This window comes from Ranitomeya imitator, chromosome 3 (assembly GCF_032444005.1).
Source record: "Ranitomeya imitator isolate aRanImi1 chromosome 3, aRanImi1.pri, whole genome shotgun sequence".
Taxonomy (NCBI): Eukaryota; Metazoa; Chordata; class Amphibia; order Anura; family Dendrobatidae; genus Ranitomeya; species Ranitomeya imitator.
This window is the reverse complement of record NC_091284.1, coordinates 320,356,478-320,378,853: the sequence shown is the minus strand read 5'-3', so window position 1 is coordinate 320,378,853 and position 22,376 is coordinate 320,356,478. Positions and strand designations below refer to the sequence as shown.

The 22,376-nt window shown below is 46.0% G+C and overlaps 1 protein-coding gene across 1 annotated transcript in view; it reads left to right on the top strand.

The window, feature by feature from the left end:
* Positions 1 to 22,376, top strand: part of LOC138671623 (uncharacterized) — a 47,084-nt gene that overhangs the window by 220 nt on the left and 24,488 nt on the right. Inside the window, exons 2-3 of the mRNA XM_069759799.1 lie at positions 11,841 to 12,186; positions 20,265 to 20,519. Coding sequence (XP_069615900.1) covers positions 11,841 to 12,186; positions 20,265 to 20,519 — 601 coding nt within the window. The remainder of the gene's footprint in view (positions 1 to 11,840; positions 12,187 to 20,264; positions 20,520 to 22,376) is intronic.

Sequence of the window (22,376 nt, the reverse complement as noted above, 5' to 3'; positions counted from 1 at the left end):
AAAAGTCTAAGCACAAACAGTGTGCATTATGTGACGAACCTCTCCCAGATTCCCACCCCAAAAAGCTCTGCAACCAATGTATTACTGAAACAATGCAGAGTCCATCTATGTCGGTTACAGATAGGCTGGAGTCACACTAGCGAGTTTTACGGACGTATGAGCGCAGAAAATACGTCCGTAAAACTCGCCAAACAAACGTCCCAATTATTCTCTATGCCCCTGCTCCTATCTGCCGTATTTTACTGATCAGTATTATACGGCTTTCTACGGCCGTAGAAAATCGCAGCATGCTGCGTTTGTCACCGTATTGCGCAAAAAAAGCCAATGAAAGTCTATGGAAGCCCCAAAAATACGGATTACACACGGACCAGCAGTGTGACTTGCGAGAAATACGCAGCGGTGTTAGAGAGAAAAGCCGGCAATTCAGTGCGGTGTACAGTAAAATCACACTGACAGCTTACAATAGAATAGGTGGAATAAATGTGTACACATAGAATAGGTATATATATATATATATATATATATATATATATATATATATATATATATATATATATATTATATAATGTCAGTGAGACACATATATGTATATATATTATTTCATACAGCGCTAGATAGCTTTAAACCCGGTAATTCAATTGCCGGCTTTTGCTATCTCCTTCCTAAACCCGACATGATATTAGACATGGTTTACATACAGTAAACCATCTCATAACACCATTTTTTTTGCATATTCCACACTACTAATTTTAGTAGTGTGTATATGCAAAATTTGGCCGTTCTAGCTATTAAATTAAAGGGTTAAATGGCGGAAAAAATTGATGTGGGCTCCCGCGCAATTTTCTCCGCCAGAGTAGTAAAGCCAGTGACTGAGGGCAGATATTAATAGCCTGGAGAGGGTCCACGGTTATTGGCCCCCCCCCCTGGCTAAAAACATCTGCCCCCAGCCACCCCAGAAAAGGCACATCTGTAAGATGCGCCCATTCTGGCACTTGGCCACTCTCTTCCCATTCCCGTGTAGCGGTGGGATATGGGGTAATGAGGGGTTAATGTCACCTTGCTATTGTAAGGTGACATTAAGCCAAATTAATAATGGAGAGGCGTCAATTATGACACCTATCCAATTATTAATCCAATACTAGTAAAGGGTTAAAAAAAACACACATTATTAAAAATTATTTTAATGAAATTAAAACAAAGGTTGTTGTAATAATTTATTCTACGCTCAATCCTTCTGAAGACCCTCGCTCTGTAACAAAGTAAAAATAATAAACCAACAATATACATACCTTCCGAAGATCTGTAAGGTCCCACGATGTAAATCCATCTGAAGGGGTTAAAATATTTTGCAGCCAGGAGCTCTGCTAATGCAGTGCTGCTCCTTGCTGCAAAACCCCGGAGAATGAAGGTAAAGTAGGTCAATGACCTATATTTACCTTCATTTGCGGTGAGGCGCCCTCTGCTGGCTGTTCCTGGAGCGTGAGAACTTTCCTAGAAAGCTCCCTGGCTCGAGTTCATATAAGGACAACCAGCAGAGGGCGCCTCACTGCAAATGAAGGTAAATATAGGTCATTGACCTACTTTACCTTCATTCTCCGGGGTTTTGCAGCAAGGAGCAGCGCTGCATTAGCAGAGCTCCTGGCTGCAAAATATTTTAACCCCTTCAGATGGATTTACATCGTGGAACCTTACAGATCTTCGGAAGGTATGTATATTGTTGGTTTATTATTTTTACTTTGTTACAGAGCGAGGGTCTTCAGAAGGATTGAGCGTAGAATAAATTATTACAACAACCTTTGTTTTTATTTCATTAAAATAATTTTTAATAATGTGTGTTTTTTTTAACCCTTTACTAGTATTGGATTAATAATGGATAGGTGTCATAATTGACGCCTCTCCATCATTAATTTGGCTTAATGTCACCTTACAATAGCAAGGTGACATTAACCCTTCATTACCCCATATCCCACCGCTACACGGGAATGGGAAGAGAGTGGCCAAGTGCCAGAATAGGCGCATCTTCCAGATGTGGCTTTTCTGGGGTGACTGGGGGCAGATGTTTTTAGCCAGGGGGAGCCAATAACCGTGGACCCTCTCCAGGCTATTAATATCTGCCCTCAGTTACTGGCTTTACTACTCTGGTGGAGAAAATTGCACGGGAGCCCACGCCAATTTTTTCCGCAATTTAACCCTTTAATTTAATAGCTAAAATGGCCAAATGTTGCATATACACACTACTAACATTAGTAGTGTGGAATATGCAAAAAAAATGGGGATATGAGATGGTTTACTGTATGTAAACCATGTCTCATATCATGTCGGGTTTAGGAAGGAGATAGCAAAAGCCGGCAATTGAATTACCGGCTTTAAAGCTATCTAGCGCTGTATGAAGTAATAATATATATACATATATGTGTCTACTATGGAGGACAGACAATGAACTTCAATCCAATATTGCAGCCAGCATGCAGCCAGCGGGTAAGGAAAGGGTGAATCAAACACCCAAAAACCCCGCCTCCATGGCTGAAGATTGTTCCCTCCAAATTCAGGTGACAGTGTCCCTTTAAAGGATGCCTACTACCATCTCCCTATTCATAACAGATATCAAAAATACTTAAGAGTGGCAGTAACTCTTGAGGGGGAGATTCATCATTTCCAGTACACTGCCATGCCCTTTGGTCTCTCCACAGCACCGAGGATCTTCACTAAAGTAATGTTAGAGGTGATGGCCTACCTTCGCCAAAAGGACACCTTAATCATCCCCTATTTAGATGATTTTTTAGTTGTAGGAAATTCGTCCCTTCAGTGTGCTGAAAGGTTAACTGACACTGTCTCATCCTTAAAAGACCTGGGCTGGATCATCAACTCCGAAAAATTCAGACTCATCCCACTTTCTCTCCAGACATTTTTAGGGTTCAATCTAGACTCCACAAAACAAAAATGTCTACTCCCACAAGTAAAAATATCTCTAATAGAGGAGAAAGTAGCGGCGGCCATTCACAAACCCCAAATGTCCCTGAGGGCAGGAATGTCCTTATTAGGATCCCTTTCCTCCTGTACTCCAGCCGTTCAGTGGGCACAACTTCATACCCGAACGTTGCAACACCAAATACTTCGGGAACAGAGGAAATTAATAGGGCACCTCGAATCAAAAATAACATTATCAGAGAAGGTATTATCTTCCTTGTTGTGGTGGCTAGATAATAAGAACTTAACGGGCGGTGTCCCTTGGGTGATAACACCATCCCACACGGTAACTATTGATGCTAGTCCCCACGGGTGAGGCGCACACATGGGGGATAAATTCTGCCAGGGAATATGGAATAAAGATGAGCTTTTATATTCATCAAATTTAAAAGAGTTGAATGCAGTAAACTAGGCACTGCGTCAATTTCTCCCACAGCTACGAGGAAATCATGTCAGAATCTGTTCAGACAATACTAGGACAGTGGCGTATTTAAACAAACAAGGCGGCACACGATCAGACGCTCTAATGTCTTCCGCAAAGAATACCTTAATCCTGTCCGAAAACCATCTGTTGTCCCTCTCTGCGGTCCACATCAAAGGAGAGAGCAATCAACAAGCAGACTTTCTAAGTCGACACACTCTACATCAAGGAGAATGGTGTCTAAATCCTCACATATTCCACAAAGTAACATTATTGTGGGGCAGGCCCCAGATAGACCTGTTTGATACGAAACAGAACAGACAAGTCCAGAAATTTGCATCTCGGTCCCGTGCAGACCACCCGGACATTCTAGATGCTCTTCAAAACACCCTGGCAATTCAAGCTGGCATATGCCTTCCCTCCGATAATTCTGCTTCCACAAGTAATACGGAAGATCAGGGAAGAACAGGCCAGGATAATATTGATAGCACCATTCTGGCCCAAAAGACCATGGTTCTCGTGCCTGCAGTCAATGTCGGTGACAGATCCATGGGTCCTCCCCTCAATCCCAGACCTTCTCTCTCAGGGACCTTTCTTCCACCCTCAAGTGGACAGCCTCCACTTGACGGCCTGGAATTTGAAAGGCAGATATTAAATTCCAGGGGGTTCTCGAAAGGCCTAATTGATACACTCCTGCTTAGCAGGAAACCATCTACAACAAAAATTTATACCAAAATATGGAAAAAGTTTCGTCAGTTCCATACAGGTTCAAACTCCTCTGAAGTCCCAATAAAATCTATCCTAGAATTTCTACAGAAAGGGAAAGAGTTAGGTCTGTTGGTTAACACACTAAAAGTTCAGGTGTCCGCTCTGGTGCCCTCTATGGCCATAATATTGCTGGTAATAAATGGGTATCCCGCTTCATCACGGACTGTGAACGAGTTACTCCTGTCCACATACCTAGAATAGCTCTTTGGGACCTAAACCTAGTCCTAGACTCTCTAACGGAACCTCCGTTTGAGCCTATAGACACAGTATCTCTAAAACACTTGTCGCTAAAAACAGCCTTCTTAGTAGCCTTAACATCGGCAGTAAATTTACACAGCCAACCAATTCCAAGGAATTGGTTGGCTGTGTAAATTTAGAAACTAATCCGCAGCATTACACGCTTGGCGGTTCCAAGCGCTGTGGATTAGACTGGGGTGGAAAGAGATGATTTGCATAGCTCCGCCTACTGCAAAGGATTCTGGGTAAACCTGCTATTCTTTGTATTATGCTGCTTGCAAGTACTTTCCGTTTCAGGAAAGCATCCACTACGCTGTCAGATGGAGATTCTCTGACTGAGGGTGGAACACCGGTCCCTGAGACAGGAGGTCCGGAAGATCCGGAAGAACCCAGGGATCGGTGATCGACAGCATCCTCAGCCATGAGAACCAGGCTCTCCTGGGCCAGAAGGGGGCTATTAGGATGAGTCTGGATCTGTCCTGCCTGATCTTCCGCAGGACTGCTGGAATGAGGATAGTAGGGGGAAATGCATACGCAAGGGTCTGTGTCCAGGGAATTGTGAACGCATCTACAGCCTGAGGGTTCTCCCTGGAATCTAGGGAGCAGAAAGTTTCCACTTTCCTGTTGTGCACATTGGCAAAGGGGTCTATTACAGGGATTCCCCACAGATCTGTAATTTTGTTGAAGATGCCCTGATTTAGAGACCATTCCCCCTGCTTTAGTTGGGTATGACTCAGGAAGTCCGCCTTCTGGTTTTCTACACCTTTTGTATGTAGGGCTGATAGGGATAGCAAGTTGTTTTGCACCAAGCTGAAAATTTCGGAGGTGGTTTCCATTAGTGCTTGAGACCTGGTCCCTCCCTGGTGGTTTAAGTAGGCTACTACTACTCTGTTGTCTGAGAATACTCGGACATGATGACCTTGTAGCTTGTCTAGGAAGTACAGTAATGCATGATTTACAGCCCTCAGTTCTTTTTGGTTTGAGAAAGACCTGAGCTCCTGACTTGTCCATATCCCCTGAGTGACTCTGTTGTCCAGGTGAGCCCCCCACCCTGTGGGACTTGCGTCTGTGGTAACTATCTGAGACGCCTCTATCACCCAGGGAATCCCTTTTGATAAGTTGCTGGGATTTAACCACCAAGCTAGGGAATGAATAGTAGGCAAACTTAGTCATGCGACCCTCTAACCGCCCCCCTAGTAGTTTCTGGTTCCTTAACCCCTTCATGACCCAGCCTATTTTGACCTTAAAGACCTTGCCGTTTTTTGCAATTCTGACCAGTGTCCCTTTATGAGGTAATAACTCAGGAACGCTTCAACGGATCCTAGCGGTTCTGAGATTGTTTTTTCGTGACATATTGGGCTTCATGATAGTGGTAAATTTAGGTCAATAAATTCTGCGTTTATTTGTGATAAAAACGGAAATTTGGCGAAAATTTTGAAAATTTCGCAATTTTCACATTTTGAATTTTTATTCTGTTAAACCAGAGAGATATGTGACACAAAATAGTTAATAAATAACATTTCCCACATGTTTACTTTACATCAGCACAATTTTGGAAACAAAATTTTTTTTTGTTAGGAAGTTATAAGGGTTAAAATTTGACCAGCGATTTGTCATTTTTACAACGAAATTTACAAAACCATTTTTTTTAGGGACCACCTCACATATGAAGTCAGTTTGAGGGGTCTATATGGCTGAAAATACCCAAAAGTGACACCATTCTAAAAACTGCACCCCTCAAGGTACTCAAAACCACATTCAAGAAGTTTATTAACCCTTCAGGTGCTTCACAGCAGCAGAAGCAACAAGGAAGGAAAAAATGAACATTTAACTTTTTAGTCACAAAAATTATCTTTTAGCAACAATTTTTTTATTTTCCCAATGGTAAAAGGAGAAACTGAACCACGAAAGTTGTTGTCCAATTTGTCCTGAGTACGCTGATACCTCATATGTGGGGGTAAACCACTGTTTGGGCGCACGGCAGGGCTTGGAAGGGAAGGAGCGCCATTTGACTTTTTGAATCAAAAATTGGCTCCACTCTTTAGCGGACACCATGTCACGTTTGGAGAGCCCCCGTGTGCCTAAAAATTGGAGCTCCCCCACAAGTGACCCCATTTTGGAAACTAGACGCCCCAAGGAACTTATCTAGATGCATAGTGAGCACTTTGAACCCCCAGGTGCTTCACAAATTGATCCGTAAAAATGAAAAAGTACTTTTTTTTCACAAAAAAATTCTTTTAGCCTCAATTTTTTCATTTTCACATGGGCAACAGGATAAAATGGATCCTAAAATGTGTTGGGCAATTTCTCCTGAGTACACCAATACCTCACATGTGGGGGTAAACCACTGTTTGGGCACATGGTAAGGCTCGGAAGGGAAGGAGCGCCATTTGACTTTTTGAATGAAAAATTATTTCCATCGTTAGCGGACACCATGTCGCGTTTGGATAGCTCCTGTGTGCCTAAACATTGGCGCTCCCCCACAAGTGACCCCATTTTGGAAACTAGACCCCCCAAGGAACTTATTTAGATGCCTAGTGAGCACTTTAAACCCTCAGATGCTTCACAAATTGATCTGTAAAAATGAAAAAGTACTTTTTTTTCACAAAAAAATTCTTTTCGCCTCAATTTTTTCATTTTCACATGGGCAGTAGGATAAAATAGATCATAAAATTTGTTGGGCAATTTCTCCCGAGTACGCCGATACCTCATATGTGGGGGTAAACCACTGTTTGGGCACTCGGCAGGGCTCGGAAGGGAAGGCGCGCCATTTGACTTTTTGAATGGAAAATTAGCTCCAATTGTTAGCGGACACCATGTCGCGTTTGGAGAGCCCCTGTGTGCCTAAACATTGGAGCTCCCCCACAAGTGACCCCATTTTGGAAACTAGACCCCCCAAGGAACTTATCTAGATGCACATTGAGCACTTATAAACTTCTGTGAAGCACCTGGGGGTTTAAACGCAGAGCCATGAAAATAAAAAATAATTTTTCTTTTCTCAAAAATGATTTTTTAGCCTGGAATTTCCTATTTTGCCAAGGATAATAGGAGAAATTGGACCCCAAATATTGTTGTCCAGTTTGTCCTGAGTACGCTGATACCCCATATGTGGGGGTAAACCACTGTTTGGGCGCACGGCAGGGCTCGAAAGGGATGGCATGCCATTTGGCTTTTTAAATGGAAAATTAGCTCCAATCATTAGCGGACACCATGTCACGTTTGGAGAGCCCCTGTGTGCCTAAACATTGGAGATCCCCCAGAAATGACCCCATTTTGGAAACTAGACCCCCAAAGGAACTAATCTAGATGTGTGGTGAGGACTTTGAACCCCCAAGTGCTTCACAGAAGTTTATAACGCAGAGCCATGAAAATAAAAATAAAAATTATTTTCTCAAATATGATCTTTTAGCCTGCAATTTTTTATTTTCCCAAGGGTAACAGGAGAAATTTGACCCCAAAGGTTGTTGTGCAGTTTCTCCTGAGTACGCTGATACCCCATATGTGGGGGTAAATCACTGTTTGGGCACATGCCGGGGCTCGGAAGTGAAGTAGTGACGTTTTGAAATGCAGACTTTGATGGAATGCTCTGTGGGCGTCACGTTGCGTTTGCAGAGCCCCTGATGTGGCTTAACAGTAGAAACCCCCCACAAGTGACCCCATTTTGGAAACTAGACCCCCAAGGGAACTTATCTAGATGTGTGGTGAGCACTTTGAACCCCCAAGTGCTTCATAGAAGTTTATAATGCAGAGCCGTGAAAATAATAAATACATTTTCTTTCCTCAAAAATAATTATTTAGCCCAGAATTTTTTATTTTCCCAAGGGTAACAGGAGAAATTGGACCCCAATAGTTGTTGTCCAGTTTCTCCTGAGTACGCTGATACCCCATGTGTGGGGGTAAACCACTGTTTGGGCACACGTCGGGGCTCAGAAGGGAAGTAGTGACTTTTGAAATGCAGACTTTGATGGAATGGTCTGCGGGCGTCACATTGCGTTTGCAGAGCCCCTGGTGTGCCTAAACAGTAGAAACCCCCCACAAGTGACCCCATTTTAGAAACTAGACCCCCCAAGGAACTTATCTAGATATGTGGTGAGCACTTTGAACCCCCAAGTGCTTCACAGACGTTTACAACGCAGAGCCGTGAAAATAAAAAATCATTTTTCTTTCCTCAAAAATGATGTTTTAGCAAGCATTTTTTTAGATTCACAAGGGTAACAGGAGAAATTGGACCCCAGTAATTGTTGCGCAGTTTATCCTGAGTACACTGATACCCCATATGTGGGGGTAAACCACTGTTTGGGCACACTTCAGGGCTCGGAAGTGAGGGAGCACCATTTGACTTTTTGAATACGAGATTGGCTGGAATCAATGGTGGCGCCATGTTGCGTTTGGAGACCCCTGATGTGCCTAAACAGTGGTAACCCCTCAATTCTACCTCCAACACTAACCCCCCCACACCCCTAACCCTAATCCCAACTGTAGCCATAACCCTAATCACAACCCTAACCACAACCCTAATTCCAACCCTAACCCTAAGGCTATGTGCCCACGTTGCGGATTCGTGTGAGATATTTCCGCACCATTTTTGAAAAATCCGCGGGTAAAAGGCACTGCGTTTTACCTGCGGATTTTCCGCGGATTTCCAGTGTTTTTTGTGCGGATTTCACCTGCGGATTCCTATTGAGGAACAGGTGTAAAAAGACGCGGAATCCGCACAAAGAATTGACATGCTGCGGAAAATACAACGCAGCGTTTCCGCGCGGTATTTTCTGCACCATGGGCACAGCGGATTTGGTTTTTCATATGTTTACATGGTACTGTAAACCTGATGGAACACTGCTGCGAATCCGCAGCCAAATCCGCACCGTGTGCACATAGCCTAATTCTAAAGGTATGTGCACACGCTGCGGAGAACGCTGCGGATCCGCAGCAGTTTCCCATGAGTTTACAGTTCAATGTAAACCTATGGAAAACAAAAATCGTTGTACACATGCTGCGGAAAAACTGCATGGAAACGCAGCGGTTTACATTCCGCAGCATGTCACTTCTTTGTGCGGATTCCGCAGCGGTTTTACAACTGCTCAAATAGAAAATCGCAATTGTAAAACCGCAGTGAAATGCGCAGAAAAAAACGCGGTAAATCCGCCATAAATCCGTAGCGGTTTAGCACTGCGGATTTATCAAATCCGCAGCGGAAAAATCCGCAGAGGACCAGAATACGTGTGCACATACCGAAACCCTAACCCTAGCCCTAACCCTACCCCTAACCCTACCCCTAACCCTAACCCTAACCCTAGCCCTACCCCTACCCCTAACCCTAATCCTACCCCTAACCCTAACCCTACCCCTAACCCTAACCCTATTCTAACATTAGTGGAAAAAAAAAAATTTCTTTATTTTTTTATTGTCCCTACCTATGGGGGTGACAAAGGGGGGGGGGTCATGTATTATTTTTTTTATTTTGATCACTGAGATATAATCTATCTCAGTGATCAAAATGCACTTTGGAACGAATCTGCCGGCCGGCAGATTCGGCGGGCGCACTGCGCATGCACCCGCCATTTTGGAAGATGGCGGCGCCCAGGGAGAAGACGGACGGGACCCCGGCTGGATCGGTAAGTATGATGGGGTGGGGGGGACCACGGGGGGGGGGATCAGAGCACGGGGTGGGGGGAATCGGAGCGCGGCAGGCGTGGAACGGAGCACGGGGGGCGTGGAACGGAGCACGGGGGGGCTGGAACGGAGCATGGGGGGGTGGAACGGAGCACGGAGGGGGGGTGGATCTGAATGCAGGGGGGGTGATTGGAGCACGGGGGGGTGATTGGAGCACGGGGGAGCGGACAAGAGCACGGGGGGAGCGGAGCACTGGATGGAGGGGAGCCGGAGCAGTGTACCGGCCAGATCGGAGGGCTGGGGGGGCGATCGGTGGGGTGGGGTGGGGGCACACTAGTATTTCCAGCCATGGCCGATGATATTGCAGCATCGGCCATGGCTGGATTGTAATATTTCACCCGTTATAATGGGTGAAATATTACAAATCGCTCTGATTGGCAGTTTCACTTTCAACAGCCAATCAGAGCGATCGTAGCCACGAGGGGGTGAAGCCACCCCCCCTGGGCTAAACTACCACTCCCCCTGTCCCTGCAGATCGGGTGAAATGGGAGTTAACCCTTTCACCCGATCTGCAGGGACGCGATCTTTCTGTGACACAGCATATGCGTCACAGGTCGGATTGGCACCGACTTTCATGACGCATACGCTGTGTCACAGGTCGGGAAGGGGTTAAAATGTCCCACTGGAGAGGTCTTGTGTGGAGCTGTGCCGACTGAACTGCTGGAAGGCAAGCAGAGAGGGACCCCAGTAATGACATCGCCTTCCTTAGAGTCATGGTAGGGTTTGCACGCGCTTCTGATACTAGATGGATTATGTTTGGTTTTTTCTTGTCTGGATGGCGACACACTTGAGAACCTGAGTCCAAGGTGAGACCCAAAAATTCTTGAACCCTGGTTGGTTCCAGCTTTGACTTTTGGAGGTTCACCAGCCAGCCCAATTTTTTTAAAGTGTCTATCACTCTGTCGCATTGCAGACAGCAGAGTTCAGCCGTGCTCACAATCAGAAAGTCGTCTAGATACGGAATAATCAAGACGTCTTCCTCTCTCAGATGTGCCATCATCTCCGCTATCAGCTTGGTGAAAATGCGGGGTACAATTGATAAGCCAAAGGGAAGAGCCCTGTATTGGTATTCCCTTCTCTGTCCTTTTATGACTACTGCCAGTCTGAGGAACTTCTGAGAGGTCTTGTGGATGGGGACGTGATAATACGCGTTGCTGAGATCTAAAACTATCATAAAACAGTTTGGAAACAGGATTTTTTATTGTTGACTTTATTGACTCCATTTTGAATCTCTGGTTTTTTACATAAGTATTCAACTTCCGTAAGTTTATTATAGTCCGGAAGGTTCCGTCCGGTTTGGGAACCAGGAACAATGGAGAGTAAAATCCCTTCCCTCTCTCCAGAGGGGGGACTTCTTGGATGACGGCTTTGTCTATCAGTTTTAAGATTTCTAGTTCTAGAGCTTCTTGTTGTTGAGAAGACCTCAGCGGTGTTACCACATAGTTTCGTGGGGGTAGGGATAGAAATTCTATTCAAAACCCTGCTCCTATTAAATTTAATATCCAAGGGCTGGTTGAAATTTTCTCCCAGGCCGGGAGGAATTGAGATAATCTCCCTCCCACCCTGGGGGAGATGTCACTTGGGGGGGGGGGGGGGTTCTATCCCGAGGGGAGTTACCGAAAAGGAACCCCCTGTCCTTTCTTTTCCCGTCATCCCATCGGTTTTGTTCCCTTGGCGGTCTTCTTCTAAAAACCTTCCTATTCCGAAAGGGCGGTTTATTACACATTGGGGCCAGGATGGGAAAACCTTTCTTTTTATCACCTGCTCTTTGCAGGATATTGTCCAGAGTCTCTCCAAAAAGAAACTTGCCCTCACATGGGATTGAACAAAGTTTTTGCTTAGTTTGTAAGTCCCCCGGCCAGCTCTTTAGCCATAAGGTTCTACGCGCCGCATTTGAAAGAGCTGCAGATTTAGATGCTAATTTACTTGAGTCGGCCGATGAATCTGCCAAAAATGCCGTGGCTCCTCTAATCATAGGGATAGACTCTAAAATTGTATTTCTGCGGACCCCATCCCTAAGCTGTTTCTCTAGGTTATCAACCCAGATCATTAAGGATCGTGATGTGCAGGCAGCCACTATGGTTGGCCTTAAGCATCCTCCTGCTGACTCCCAGGCCCCTGTAAGAAAAGTATCTGCTCTTTTATCAAGAGGATCTTTCAGGGTTCCCATATCCTCAAATGGTAATGCGAACTTTTTCGAGGCCTTAGCTACCGCAACGTTGAGTTTGGGGGCTTTATCCCATGAGACAGAGGCCTCTTCTTCAAAGGGGTATTTCCTTTTAATAGAGGGAACCGATGCATTTTTCCTTTCAGGTCTCTCCCACTCCTTTTTAATTAACGCTTGTATGTTTTCATTAAGGGGAAACACCTTACGCTTTTTCTGGCATAACCCTCCAAACATAATGTCCTGCACAGTTTTGTCAGGACGAGGGTCCAATACCCCCATTGTTGATCTTACTGCCTTTACAAGGCCGTCGACCTCATCTAGGGTTAAGCAATGACGACCTCCACTCTCATTATCCGAAGAAGAGAAGGAGGAATCCTGCGTATCTGAGTTATTACTCTTGGAGCTGGAAGAATCAGAATTCCTATAAGAAATAGGTTGTTTCCTACTAGCTCTCTTTTCACCTTTAAGGGAGTTAAACAGTCTCGACCTCTGATTTAATTACAGATCGTAACTCAGAGGCGAAGTTTGGGGTCTCCTCACAGAGGACTCGTTCTATACAGGAGTCACATAGCTTCTTATCCCAAGACTGTGGTAGGGCTTTCTCGCATAAGGGGCAGGTTCTGTGTTATGTCTTCCCCGTTTTCTTCCTTGCCTAAGATAAATGGAGAAGGGGAACACCAATTACAAAAAGTGAGCTTTCACGAAGATCACTCACCAATCTGACGCAGCCATAGGTGTTGTGAATTCTGTTGTCGAACTCCCTCCTGTGGTCGTGAATGGTACTTCGGCGAGTTCTGTCCATGGACTCCCTCTGGTGGCTGTGAGTGAAACTGCTGCTTCTGAGGTTCCTTACACAGGTGACGTGGTTTATCCTTTGGTTGGCTGCTCTATTTAACTCCACTCAGATCGTTACCCCATGCCAGCTGTCAATGTTCCTGCATTGGTTCAGTTCGCTCCTGGATCTTTCTGGTGACCTGTCTTCTCCAGCAGAAGCGAAGTTCCTGATAGTTATTATTTGTTCATTGTTTCCTTGTCCAGCTGGTTATCATGATTTTGTCTTGCTAGCTGGAAGCTCTGGGATGCAGAGTGGCACCTCCGCACCGTGAGTCGGTGCGGAGGTCTTTTTGCACACTCTGCGTGGTCTTTTGTAGTTTTTGTGCTGACCGCAAAGATAGCTTTCCTATCCTCTGTCTGTTTAGTAAGTCTGGCCTCCCTTTGCTGAAACCTGTTTCATTCCTGCGTTTGTGACTTTCATCTTTACTCACAGTCAATATATGTGGGGGGCTGCCTTTTCCTTTGGGGAATTTCTCTGAGGCAAGGTAGGCTATATTTTCTATCTCTAGGGCTAGCTAGCTCTTAGGCTGTGAAGAGGCATCTAGGGAGAGTCAGGAACGCTCCACGGCTATTTTTAGTTGTGTGATAGGATTAGGGGTTGCGGTCAGCAGAGCTCCCACATCCCAGAGCTTGTCCTGTGTGAGTTTAACTATCAGGTCGTGCCGGGTGCTCCTAACCACCAGGTCCATAACAGTACAGCTGGCCAAAAGTATTAATGCATCTCTATAGAGGGATAAGAGAAGTTCTGAGACCATTTTTTTTTCTTTGCACTGTGTTTTGCCTTTCTTTTCCCCTAAACCTTTGGGTGGTTCAGGACACCGGTGTAGATATGGACATTCAAGGTCTGTCCTCTTGTGTGGATCATCTCACTGCAAGGGTACAAAACATTCAAGATTTTGTGGTTCAGAATCCTATGTTAGAGCCCAGAATTCCTATTCCTGATTTATTTTCTGGGGATAGATCTAAGTTCTTGAATTTCAAAAATAATTGTAAACTGTTTCTAGCTTTGAAACCCCGCTCCTCTGGTGACCCCGTTCAACAAGTAAAAATCATTATTTCTTTGTTGCGTGGTGACCCTCAAGACTGGGCATTTTCCCTTGCGCCAGGAGATCCTGCATTGCGTGATGTGGATGCATTTTTTCTGGCGCTTGGATTGCTTTATGATGAACCAAATTCAGTGGATCAGGCAGAGAAAATCTTGCTGGCTTTGTGTCAGGGTCAGGATGAAGCGGAGGTGTACTGTCAGAAGTTTAGAAAGTGGTCTGTGCTTACTCAGTGGAATGCGTGTGCCCTGGCAGCAATTTTCAGAAAGGGTCTTTCTGAAGCCCTTAACCCCTTCATGACCGGGGGATTTTTCGTTTTTCCGTGTTCGTTTTTCGCTCCCCTCCTTCCCAGAGCCATAACTTTTTTATTTTTCCGTCAATTTGGCCATGTGAGGGCTTATTTTTTGCGGGACGAGTTGTACTTTTGAACGACATCATTGGTTTTAGCATGTCGTGTACTAGAAAATGGGAAAAAAATTCCAAGTGCGGTGAAATTGCAAAAAAAGTGCAATCCCACATTGGTTTTTTGTTTGGCTTTTTTGCTAGGTTCACTAAATGCTAAAACTGACCTGCCATTATGATTCTCCAGGTCAGTACGAGTTCATAAACACCTAACATGACTAGGTTATTTTTTATCTAAGTGGTGAAAAAAAATTCCAAACTTTGCTAAAAAAAAAAAAAAAAAAAATTTGCGCCATTTTCCGATACTCGTAGCGTCTCCATTTTTCATGATCTGGGGTCGGTTGAGAGCTTATTTTTTGTGTGCCGAGATGACGTTTTTAATGATAGCATTTTGGTGCAGATACGTTCTTTTGATCGCCCGTTATTGCATTTTAATGCAATGTTGCGGCGACCAAAAAAACGTAATTCTGGCGTTTCGAATTTTTTTCCCGCTACGCTGTTTAGCGATCAGGTTAATACTTTTTTTTAATTGATCGGGCGATTCTGAGCGCGGCGATACCAAATATGCGAAGATTTGATATTTTTTTATTGATTTATTTTGATTGGGGCGAAAGGGGGGTGATTTAAACTTTTGTTTGTTTTATTTTTTTTTCACATTTTTTTAAACTTTTTTTCTTAACTTTTGCCATGCTTCTATAGCCTCCATGGGAGGCTAGAAGCTGGCACAGCATGATCGGCTCTGCTACATAGCAGCGATCTGCTGATCGCTGCTATGTAGCAGAAATGGAGGTGTGCAGTGAGCGCCGACCACAGGGTGGCGCTCACAGCCACCGCTCATCAGTAACCATAGAGGTCTCTGGGACCTCTATGGCTACAATATACAAGCATCGCCGACCCCCGATCATGTGATGGGGGTCGGCGATGACGTCATTTCCGGCCGCCCAGCCGGAAGCGGTAATTAAATGCCGCTGTCTGCGTTTGACAGCGGCATTTAACTAGTTAATAGGTGCGGGCAGATCGCGATTCTGCCCGCACCTATTGCGGGCACATGTCAGCTGTTCAAAACAGCTAACATGTCCCGGCTTTGATGCGGGCTCACAGCGGAGCCCTGCATCAAAGCAGGGGAGCCGGCATCGGACGGTATAGTACGTCCGATGCCGGTAAGGGGTTAAGGATGTCATGGTGGGATTTCCCACGCCTGCTGGTCTGAATGAGTCTATGTCCTTGGCCATTCAGATCGATCGGCGCTTGCATGAGCGCAAAGCTGTGCACCATCTGGCAGTATTCTCTGAGCATAGGCCTGAGCCTATGCAGTGTGATAGGACTTTGACCAGAGCTGAACGGCAAGAACACAGACGTCGGAATGGGCTGTGTTTTTACTGTGGTGAATCCACTCATGCTATCTCCGATTGTCCTAAGCGCACTAAGCGGTTCGCTAGGTCTGCCACCATTGGTACGGTACAGTCTAAATTTCTTTTGTCCGTTACTCTGATTTGCTCTCTGTCGTCCTATTCTGTTATGACATTTGTGGATTCAGGCGCTGCCCTGAATTTGATGGACTTGGAGTTTGCCAAGCGCTGTGGTTTTTTCTTGGAGCCCTTGCAGTATCCTATTCCATTGAGAGGAATTGATGCTACGCCTTTGGCCAAGAATAAGCCTCAGTACTGGACTCAATTGACCATGTGCATGGCTCCTGCACATCAGGAGGATATTCGCTTTTTGGTGTTGCATAATCTGCATGATGTGGTCGTTTTGGGGTTGCCATGGCTACAGGTCGATAATCCAGTGTTGGATTGGAAATCTATGTCTGTGTCCGGCTGGGGTTGTCAGGGGGTACATGGTGATGTTCCATTGTTGTCAATTTCGCCTTCCACTCCTTCTGAAGTCCCTGAGTTTTTATCAGATTACCGGGATGTTTTTGAAGAGCCCAAATCCGGTGCCCTACCTCCTCATAGGGATTGCGATTGTGCTATTAATTTGATTCCTGGTAGTAAGTTTCCTAAGGGCCGACTGTTTAATTTATCTGTGCCAGAGCACGCCGCTATGCGGAGTTATATAAAGGAATCCTTGGAGAAGGGTCATATTCGCCCGTCGTCGTCACCATTGGGAGCAGGGTTCTTTTTTGTGGCCAAGAAGGATGGCTCTTTGAGACCTTGTATTGATTACCGCCTTCTTAATAAGATCACAGTCAAATTTCAGTATCCTTTGCCGCTGCTGTCTGATTTGTTTGCTCGGATTAAGGGGGCTAGTTGGTTCACCAAAATTGATCTTCGAGGGGCGTATAATCTTGTGCGAATTAAACAGGGTGATGAATGGAAAACAGCATTTAATACGCCCGAGGGCCATTTTGAGTACCTAGTTATGCCATTCGGGCTTTCTAATGCTCCATCTGTGTTTCAGTCCTTTATGCATGACATCTTCCGAGAGTACCTGGATAGATTCATGATTGTATATATGGATGACATTTTGGTCTTTTCGGATGATTGAGAGTCTCATGTGAAGCAGGTCAGAATGGTGTTCCAGGTCCTTCGTGCGAATTCCTTGTTTGTGAAGGGGTCAAAGTGTCTCTTTGGAGTTCAGAAGGTTTCATTTTTGGGTTTCATTTTTTCCCCTTCTACTATCGAGATGGACCCTGTTAAAGTTCAGGCCATTTATGATTGGACTCAGCCGACATCTGTGAAGAGCCTGCAGAAGTTCCTGGGCTTTGCTAATTTTTACCGTCGCTTCATCGCTAATTTTTTTAGTATTGCTAAACCGTTGACTGATTTGACCAAGAAAGGTGCTGATGTGGTCAATTGGTCCTCTGCGGCTGTAGAGGCTTTTCAGGAGTTGAAGCGTCATTTTTCTTCTACCCCTGTGTTGTGCCAGCCAGATGTTTCGCTCCCGTTTCAGGTCGAGGTTGATGCTTCTGAGATTGGAGCAGGGGCTGTTTTGTCGCAAAGAAGTTCTGATGGCTCGGTGATGAAACCATGTGCCTTCTTTTCTAGAAAATTCTCGCCTGCTGAGCGCAATTATGATGTTGGCAATCGAGAGTTGTTGGCCATGAAGTGGGCATTCGAGGAGTGGCGACATTGGCTTGAAGGAGCTAAACATCGCGTGGTGGTCTTGACGGATCACAAGAATGTGAAGGCTGATGCCCTGTCAAGGAGTTTTGTGCCTGATTCTCCGGGTGTTCCGGAGCCGGCGGGTATTCTTAAAGAGGGGGTAATTTTGTCTGCCATCTCCCCTGATTTGCGGCGCGTGCTGCAGAAGTTTCAGGCTGATAGACCTGACCGTTGTCCTACGGAGAAACTGTTTGTCCCTGATACATGGACTAGTAGAGTTATCTCTGAGGTTCATTGTTCGGTGTTGGCTGGTCATCCTGGAATCTTTGGTACCAGAGATTTGGTGGCTAGATCCTTTTGGTGGCCTTCTTTGTCACGGGATGTGCGTTCTTTTGTGCAGTCCTGTGGGACTTGTGCTCGGGCTAAGCCCTGCTGTTCTCATGCCAGTGGGTTGCTTTTGCCCTTGCCGGTCCCGAAGAGGCCCTGGACGTATATTTCCATGGATTTTATTTCTGATCTCCCTGTTTCTCAAAGGATGTCGGTCATTTGGGTGGTTTGTGATCGCTTCTCTAAGATGGTCCATTTGGTACCCTTGTCTAAGTTGCCTTCCTCCTCTGATTTGGTGCCATTGTTTTTCCAGCATGTGGTTCGTTTGCATGGCATTCCAGAGAACATCGTCTCGGACAGAGGTTCCCAGTTTGTTTCGAGGTTTTGGCGGTCCTTTTGTGCTAAGATGGGCATTGATTTGTCTTTTTCTTCGGCTTTCCATCCTCAGACTAATGGCCAAACCGAACGAACTAATCAGACTTTGGAAACATATCTGAGATGCTTTGTTTCTGCTGATCAGGATGATTGGGTGTCCTTCTTGCCTTTGGCTGAGTTCGCCCTTAATAATCGGGCCAGCTCGGGTACTTCAGTTTCTCCTTTTTTCTGTAATTCTGGTTTCCATCCTCGTTTCTCTTCAGGGCAGGTTGAGCCTTCAGACTGTCCTGGGGTGGATACGGTGGTGGACAGGTTGCAGCAGATTTGGACTCATGTGGTGGACAATTTGACATTGTCCCAGGAGAAGGCTCAATGTTTCGCTAACCGCCGGCGCTGTGTTGGTCCCCGACTTCGTGTTGGGGATTTGGTTTGGTTGTCATCTCGTCATGTTCCTATGAAGGTTTCCTCTCCTAAGTTTAAGCCTCGTTTCATTGGGCCATATAAGATTTCTGAAGTTCTTAATCCTGTGTCATTTCGTTTGGACCTTCCAGCTTCTTTTGCCATCCATAATGTGTTCCATAGGTCGTTGTTGCGGAGATACGTGGCGCCTATGGTTCCCTCCGTTGATCCTCCTTCCCCGGTGTTTGTCGAGGGGGAGTTGGAGTATGTGGTGAAGATTTTGGATTCTCGTGTTTCGAGACGGAAACTCCAGTACTTGGTCAAGTGGAAGGGTTATGGTCAGGAAGATAATTCCTGGGTTTTTGCCGCTGATGTTCATGCTGCCGATCTAGTTCGTGCCTTTCATTTGGCTCATCCTGATCGGCCTGGGGGCTCTGGTGAGGGTTCGGTGACCCCTCCTCAAGGGGGGGGTACTGTTGTGAATTCTGTTGTCGAACTCCCTCCTGTGGTCGTGAATGGTACTTCGGCAAGTTCTGTCCATGGACTCCCTCTGGTGGCTGTGAGTGAAGCTGCTGCTTCTGAGGTTCCTTACACAGGTGACGTGGTTTATCCTTTGGTTGTCTGCTCTATTTAACTCCACTCAGATCGTTACTCCATGCCAGCTGTCAATGTTCCTGCATTGGTTCAGTTCGCTCCTGGATCTTTCTGGTGACCTGTCTTCTCCAGCAGAAGCTAAGTTCCTGATAGTTATTATTTGTTCATTGTTTCCTTGTCCAGCTGGTTATCATGATTTTGTCTTGCTAGCTGGAAGCTCTGGGATGCAGAGTGGCACCTCCGCACCGTGAGTCGGTGCGGAGGTCTTTTTGCACACTCTGCGTGGTCTTTTGTAGTTTTTGTGCTGACCGCAAAGATACCTTTCCTATCCTCTGTCTGTTTAGTAAGTCTGGCCTCCCTTTGCTGAAACCTGTTTCATTCCTGCATTTGTTACTTTCATCTTTACTCACAGTCAATATATGTGGGGGGCTGCCTTTTCCTTTGGGGAATTTCTCTGAGGCAAGGTAGGCTATATTTTCTATCTCTAGGGCTAGCTAGCTCTTAGGCTGTGAAGAGGCGTCTAGGGAGAGTCAGGAACGCTCCACGGCTATTTTTAGTTGTGTGATAGGATTAGGGGTTGCGGTCAGCAGAGCTCCCACATCCCAGAGCTTGTCCTGTGTGAGTTTAACTATCAGGTCGTGCTGGGTGCTCCTAACCACCAGGTCCATAACACATAGGTACCGGTTCTGGAGGGGTAGGATCCTGCGTGTGATCCGTGGGCGGTAGCTGGTTTACCACGCTGGAGTTCTTACTATGCTGCGTGGAATGACTACCAGACCGAAAACTCCGGTTGTCCGCAGAAGTTCACTTTTTCTGTGCGTCCGACTTCTGCCGCTGATGATGACACTGCTGCTGCTGGAGCTGCTGATCGCTGTCCTCCATGGTATAACCTTGGGACGGCATGCAGCAAGGAGCCTCCATGTGCACCCTCTTTTAAAGATTGGCGCTTATCCCCTCCCCCCATGGCTGCATTACTGAGAAAGCGTCTTTTTTTTTTTTTTTTCTTGGTGCAGTCCGTCACTGCATCGCCCCTGAACCGGAAGCTCTCCCATCACCTCCGGTGCGGTGCCATCTTGGAAATCCAGACGTCCTGTGTACGGCAGAGTGCTAGAGCCCCTAACTCCTATCCGGAGTGGCGGCTGCGCTTCCCCCCGCTCATGTTTCCTGACCCGGTCGTAGCTGTGGCGGCCTCGGATACCGGACCAGCCGTGACGGGGGCCTCCCCGCTGCCAGAACCCGAACTGGCCGGCTCCGGATTCCTCGTTCAGGTCAGTCTTCTTGACAGGTACCGTCCTAGAAGGTTCCCCGTCAGGGACAGGAAACCAAACTGATGCAGGGGAGAGGTACCGCCCTTTTATCCTGTGGGTTTCCTGTCCCTGAAGGGTGGATCCCCTCTCTCTGGTAGTCTGTCCTGGGCGACTGAGAAACACACATACTTTGACCTGCCATGTTTAATTTGTTAAATGCCCCTGCCACTTAGCACAGCAAGCGTTGAGATGAGCTGCTGGAAAGGTTACCTGGTGTGTGCTGGGCAGTGAGCACACAGGGCTGCTTCCTCTCATCTTCAAGTTCTAATCTCCTGCCGTCCTGTGCTGCTGCTCTAGTCTGCACGCTGTAGCTCCACACCTCCAGGCTTGGCTGAGCAGACATTGGAGCAGGTCTGCACACAAGATGAGGAGGCTGCGTGCAATCACTGTGTAAGTACCGCCCCTCCTCATCGTCTGCATTGTGTGCCAGCAGCTACCCCCTCTCACTGCAGCCTGCACATAAGCCAGCCATGGCTCCGGCCACAGGTGCATGCTGCGTGTCCCACACTGATGTTCCTGCTCATCACAGGTCCTCCAGTGGCCCTGTGCAGTGGCTCAGGCACCGGCCCGGGGGGCAAATGCATTTCTGCCACCGAGCCCAGTCCGCCCCTGGACCTTATAGTCCTGATTTGTGTTTGGTACGGGGACTATATTTGTTGGTAATATGTGATTACAAGTTTTGCATTTTTTATTGTTACATGGGAATGTGCCAGTCACTGATGGTGTTGAGGACACTTCTGACAAGGATATTACTTAAGTTAGGGTGCTGTTTATAGCAGAGAAGTGGTAGTTCAGGCACTGGCCAGGGGGGCAAATGCATTTCTGCCACCGAGCCCAGTCCACCCCTGGACCTTATAGTCCTGATTTGTGTTTGGTACATTGACTATATTTGTTGGTAATATGTGATTACAAGTTTTGCATTTTTTATTGTTACATGGGAATGTGCCAGTCACTGATGGTGTTGAGGACACTTCTGACAAGGATATTACTTAAGTTAGGGTGCTGTTCATAGCAGAGAAGTGGTAGTTCTAGGAATATGTCTTTCAATTTGTGGTCTCTGTGGAATATGGGTTGGAGATCAGCATCAATTTTCCTTAGAATGCTCATATGGGGGTTATATGTGACCACAAGAGGTACCCTGTTGTTATCCTCTCTGTTTGTAATCAAGGAGGCTGTTTCTTGGGATCCTTGTAGCCCTGTGGATCTGTTAATATATTACCAGTGGATGGTATCCTTGTTGTAGAAATGTGTTCCTCAGTGATATCTGCTGTAGTTCCCTGTCTTTACTGTCTGAACAGATCCGAATATACCTCAGAACTTGACTGTAGACGATGGATTTTTTTGTGTGTTTTGGATGAAAGCTGTTTCTTTTAAGATATGCAGGACGTCCTGTAGGCTTATGGTAACTTGATGTTTGTATGGCGTTGTCCTTGATGTATATGGTCATGTCCAGAAAATGTATTTGGGTCTTTGAAAAGTTCAGGGTGAGCTTGATGGTTGGGTGGTACCTGTTGAAGTTATTGTGGAAGGTGAGTAGATGTAGCGGCAGTATGCAAGAGGTTTAACAGAGCAAGATGACAAAAAATTTTCCTCCAATTTCACCATAAATAGGTTAGTATATTGTGGGGACATTTTGCTTCCCATGGCGCTGCCCATACACTGTTGGTATAAATTGTTCCCAGAAGCAAAATACTTATGATGGAGAACAAACCTGATAAATTGCAGTGTTGGTTCTGTGGCTAGATTGTTCTTTTGAAGGAAATATTTGCATGCTGCAATTCCATCCTCTTGAGGAATGTTAGAATAGAGAGACTACAT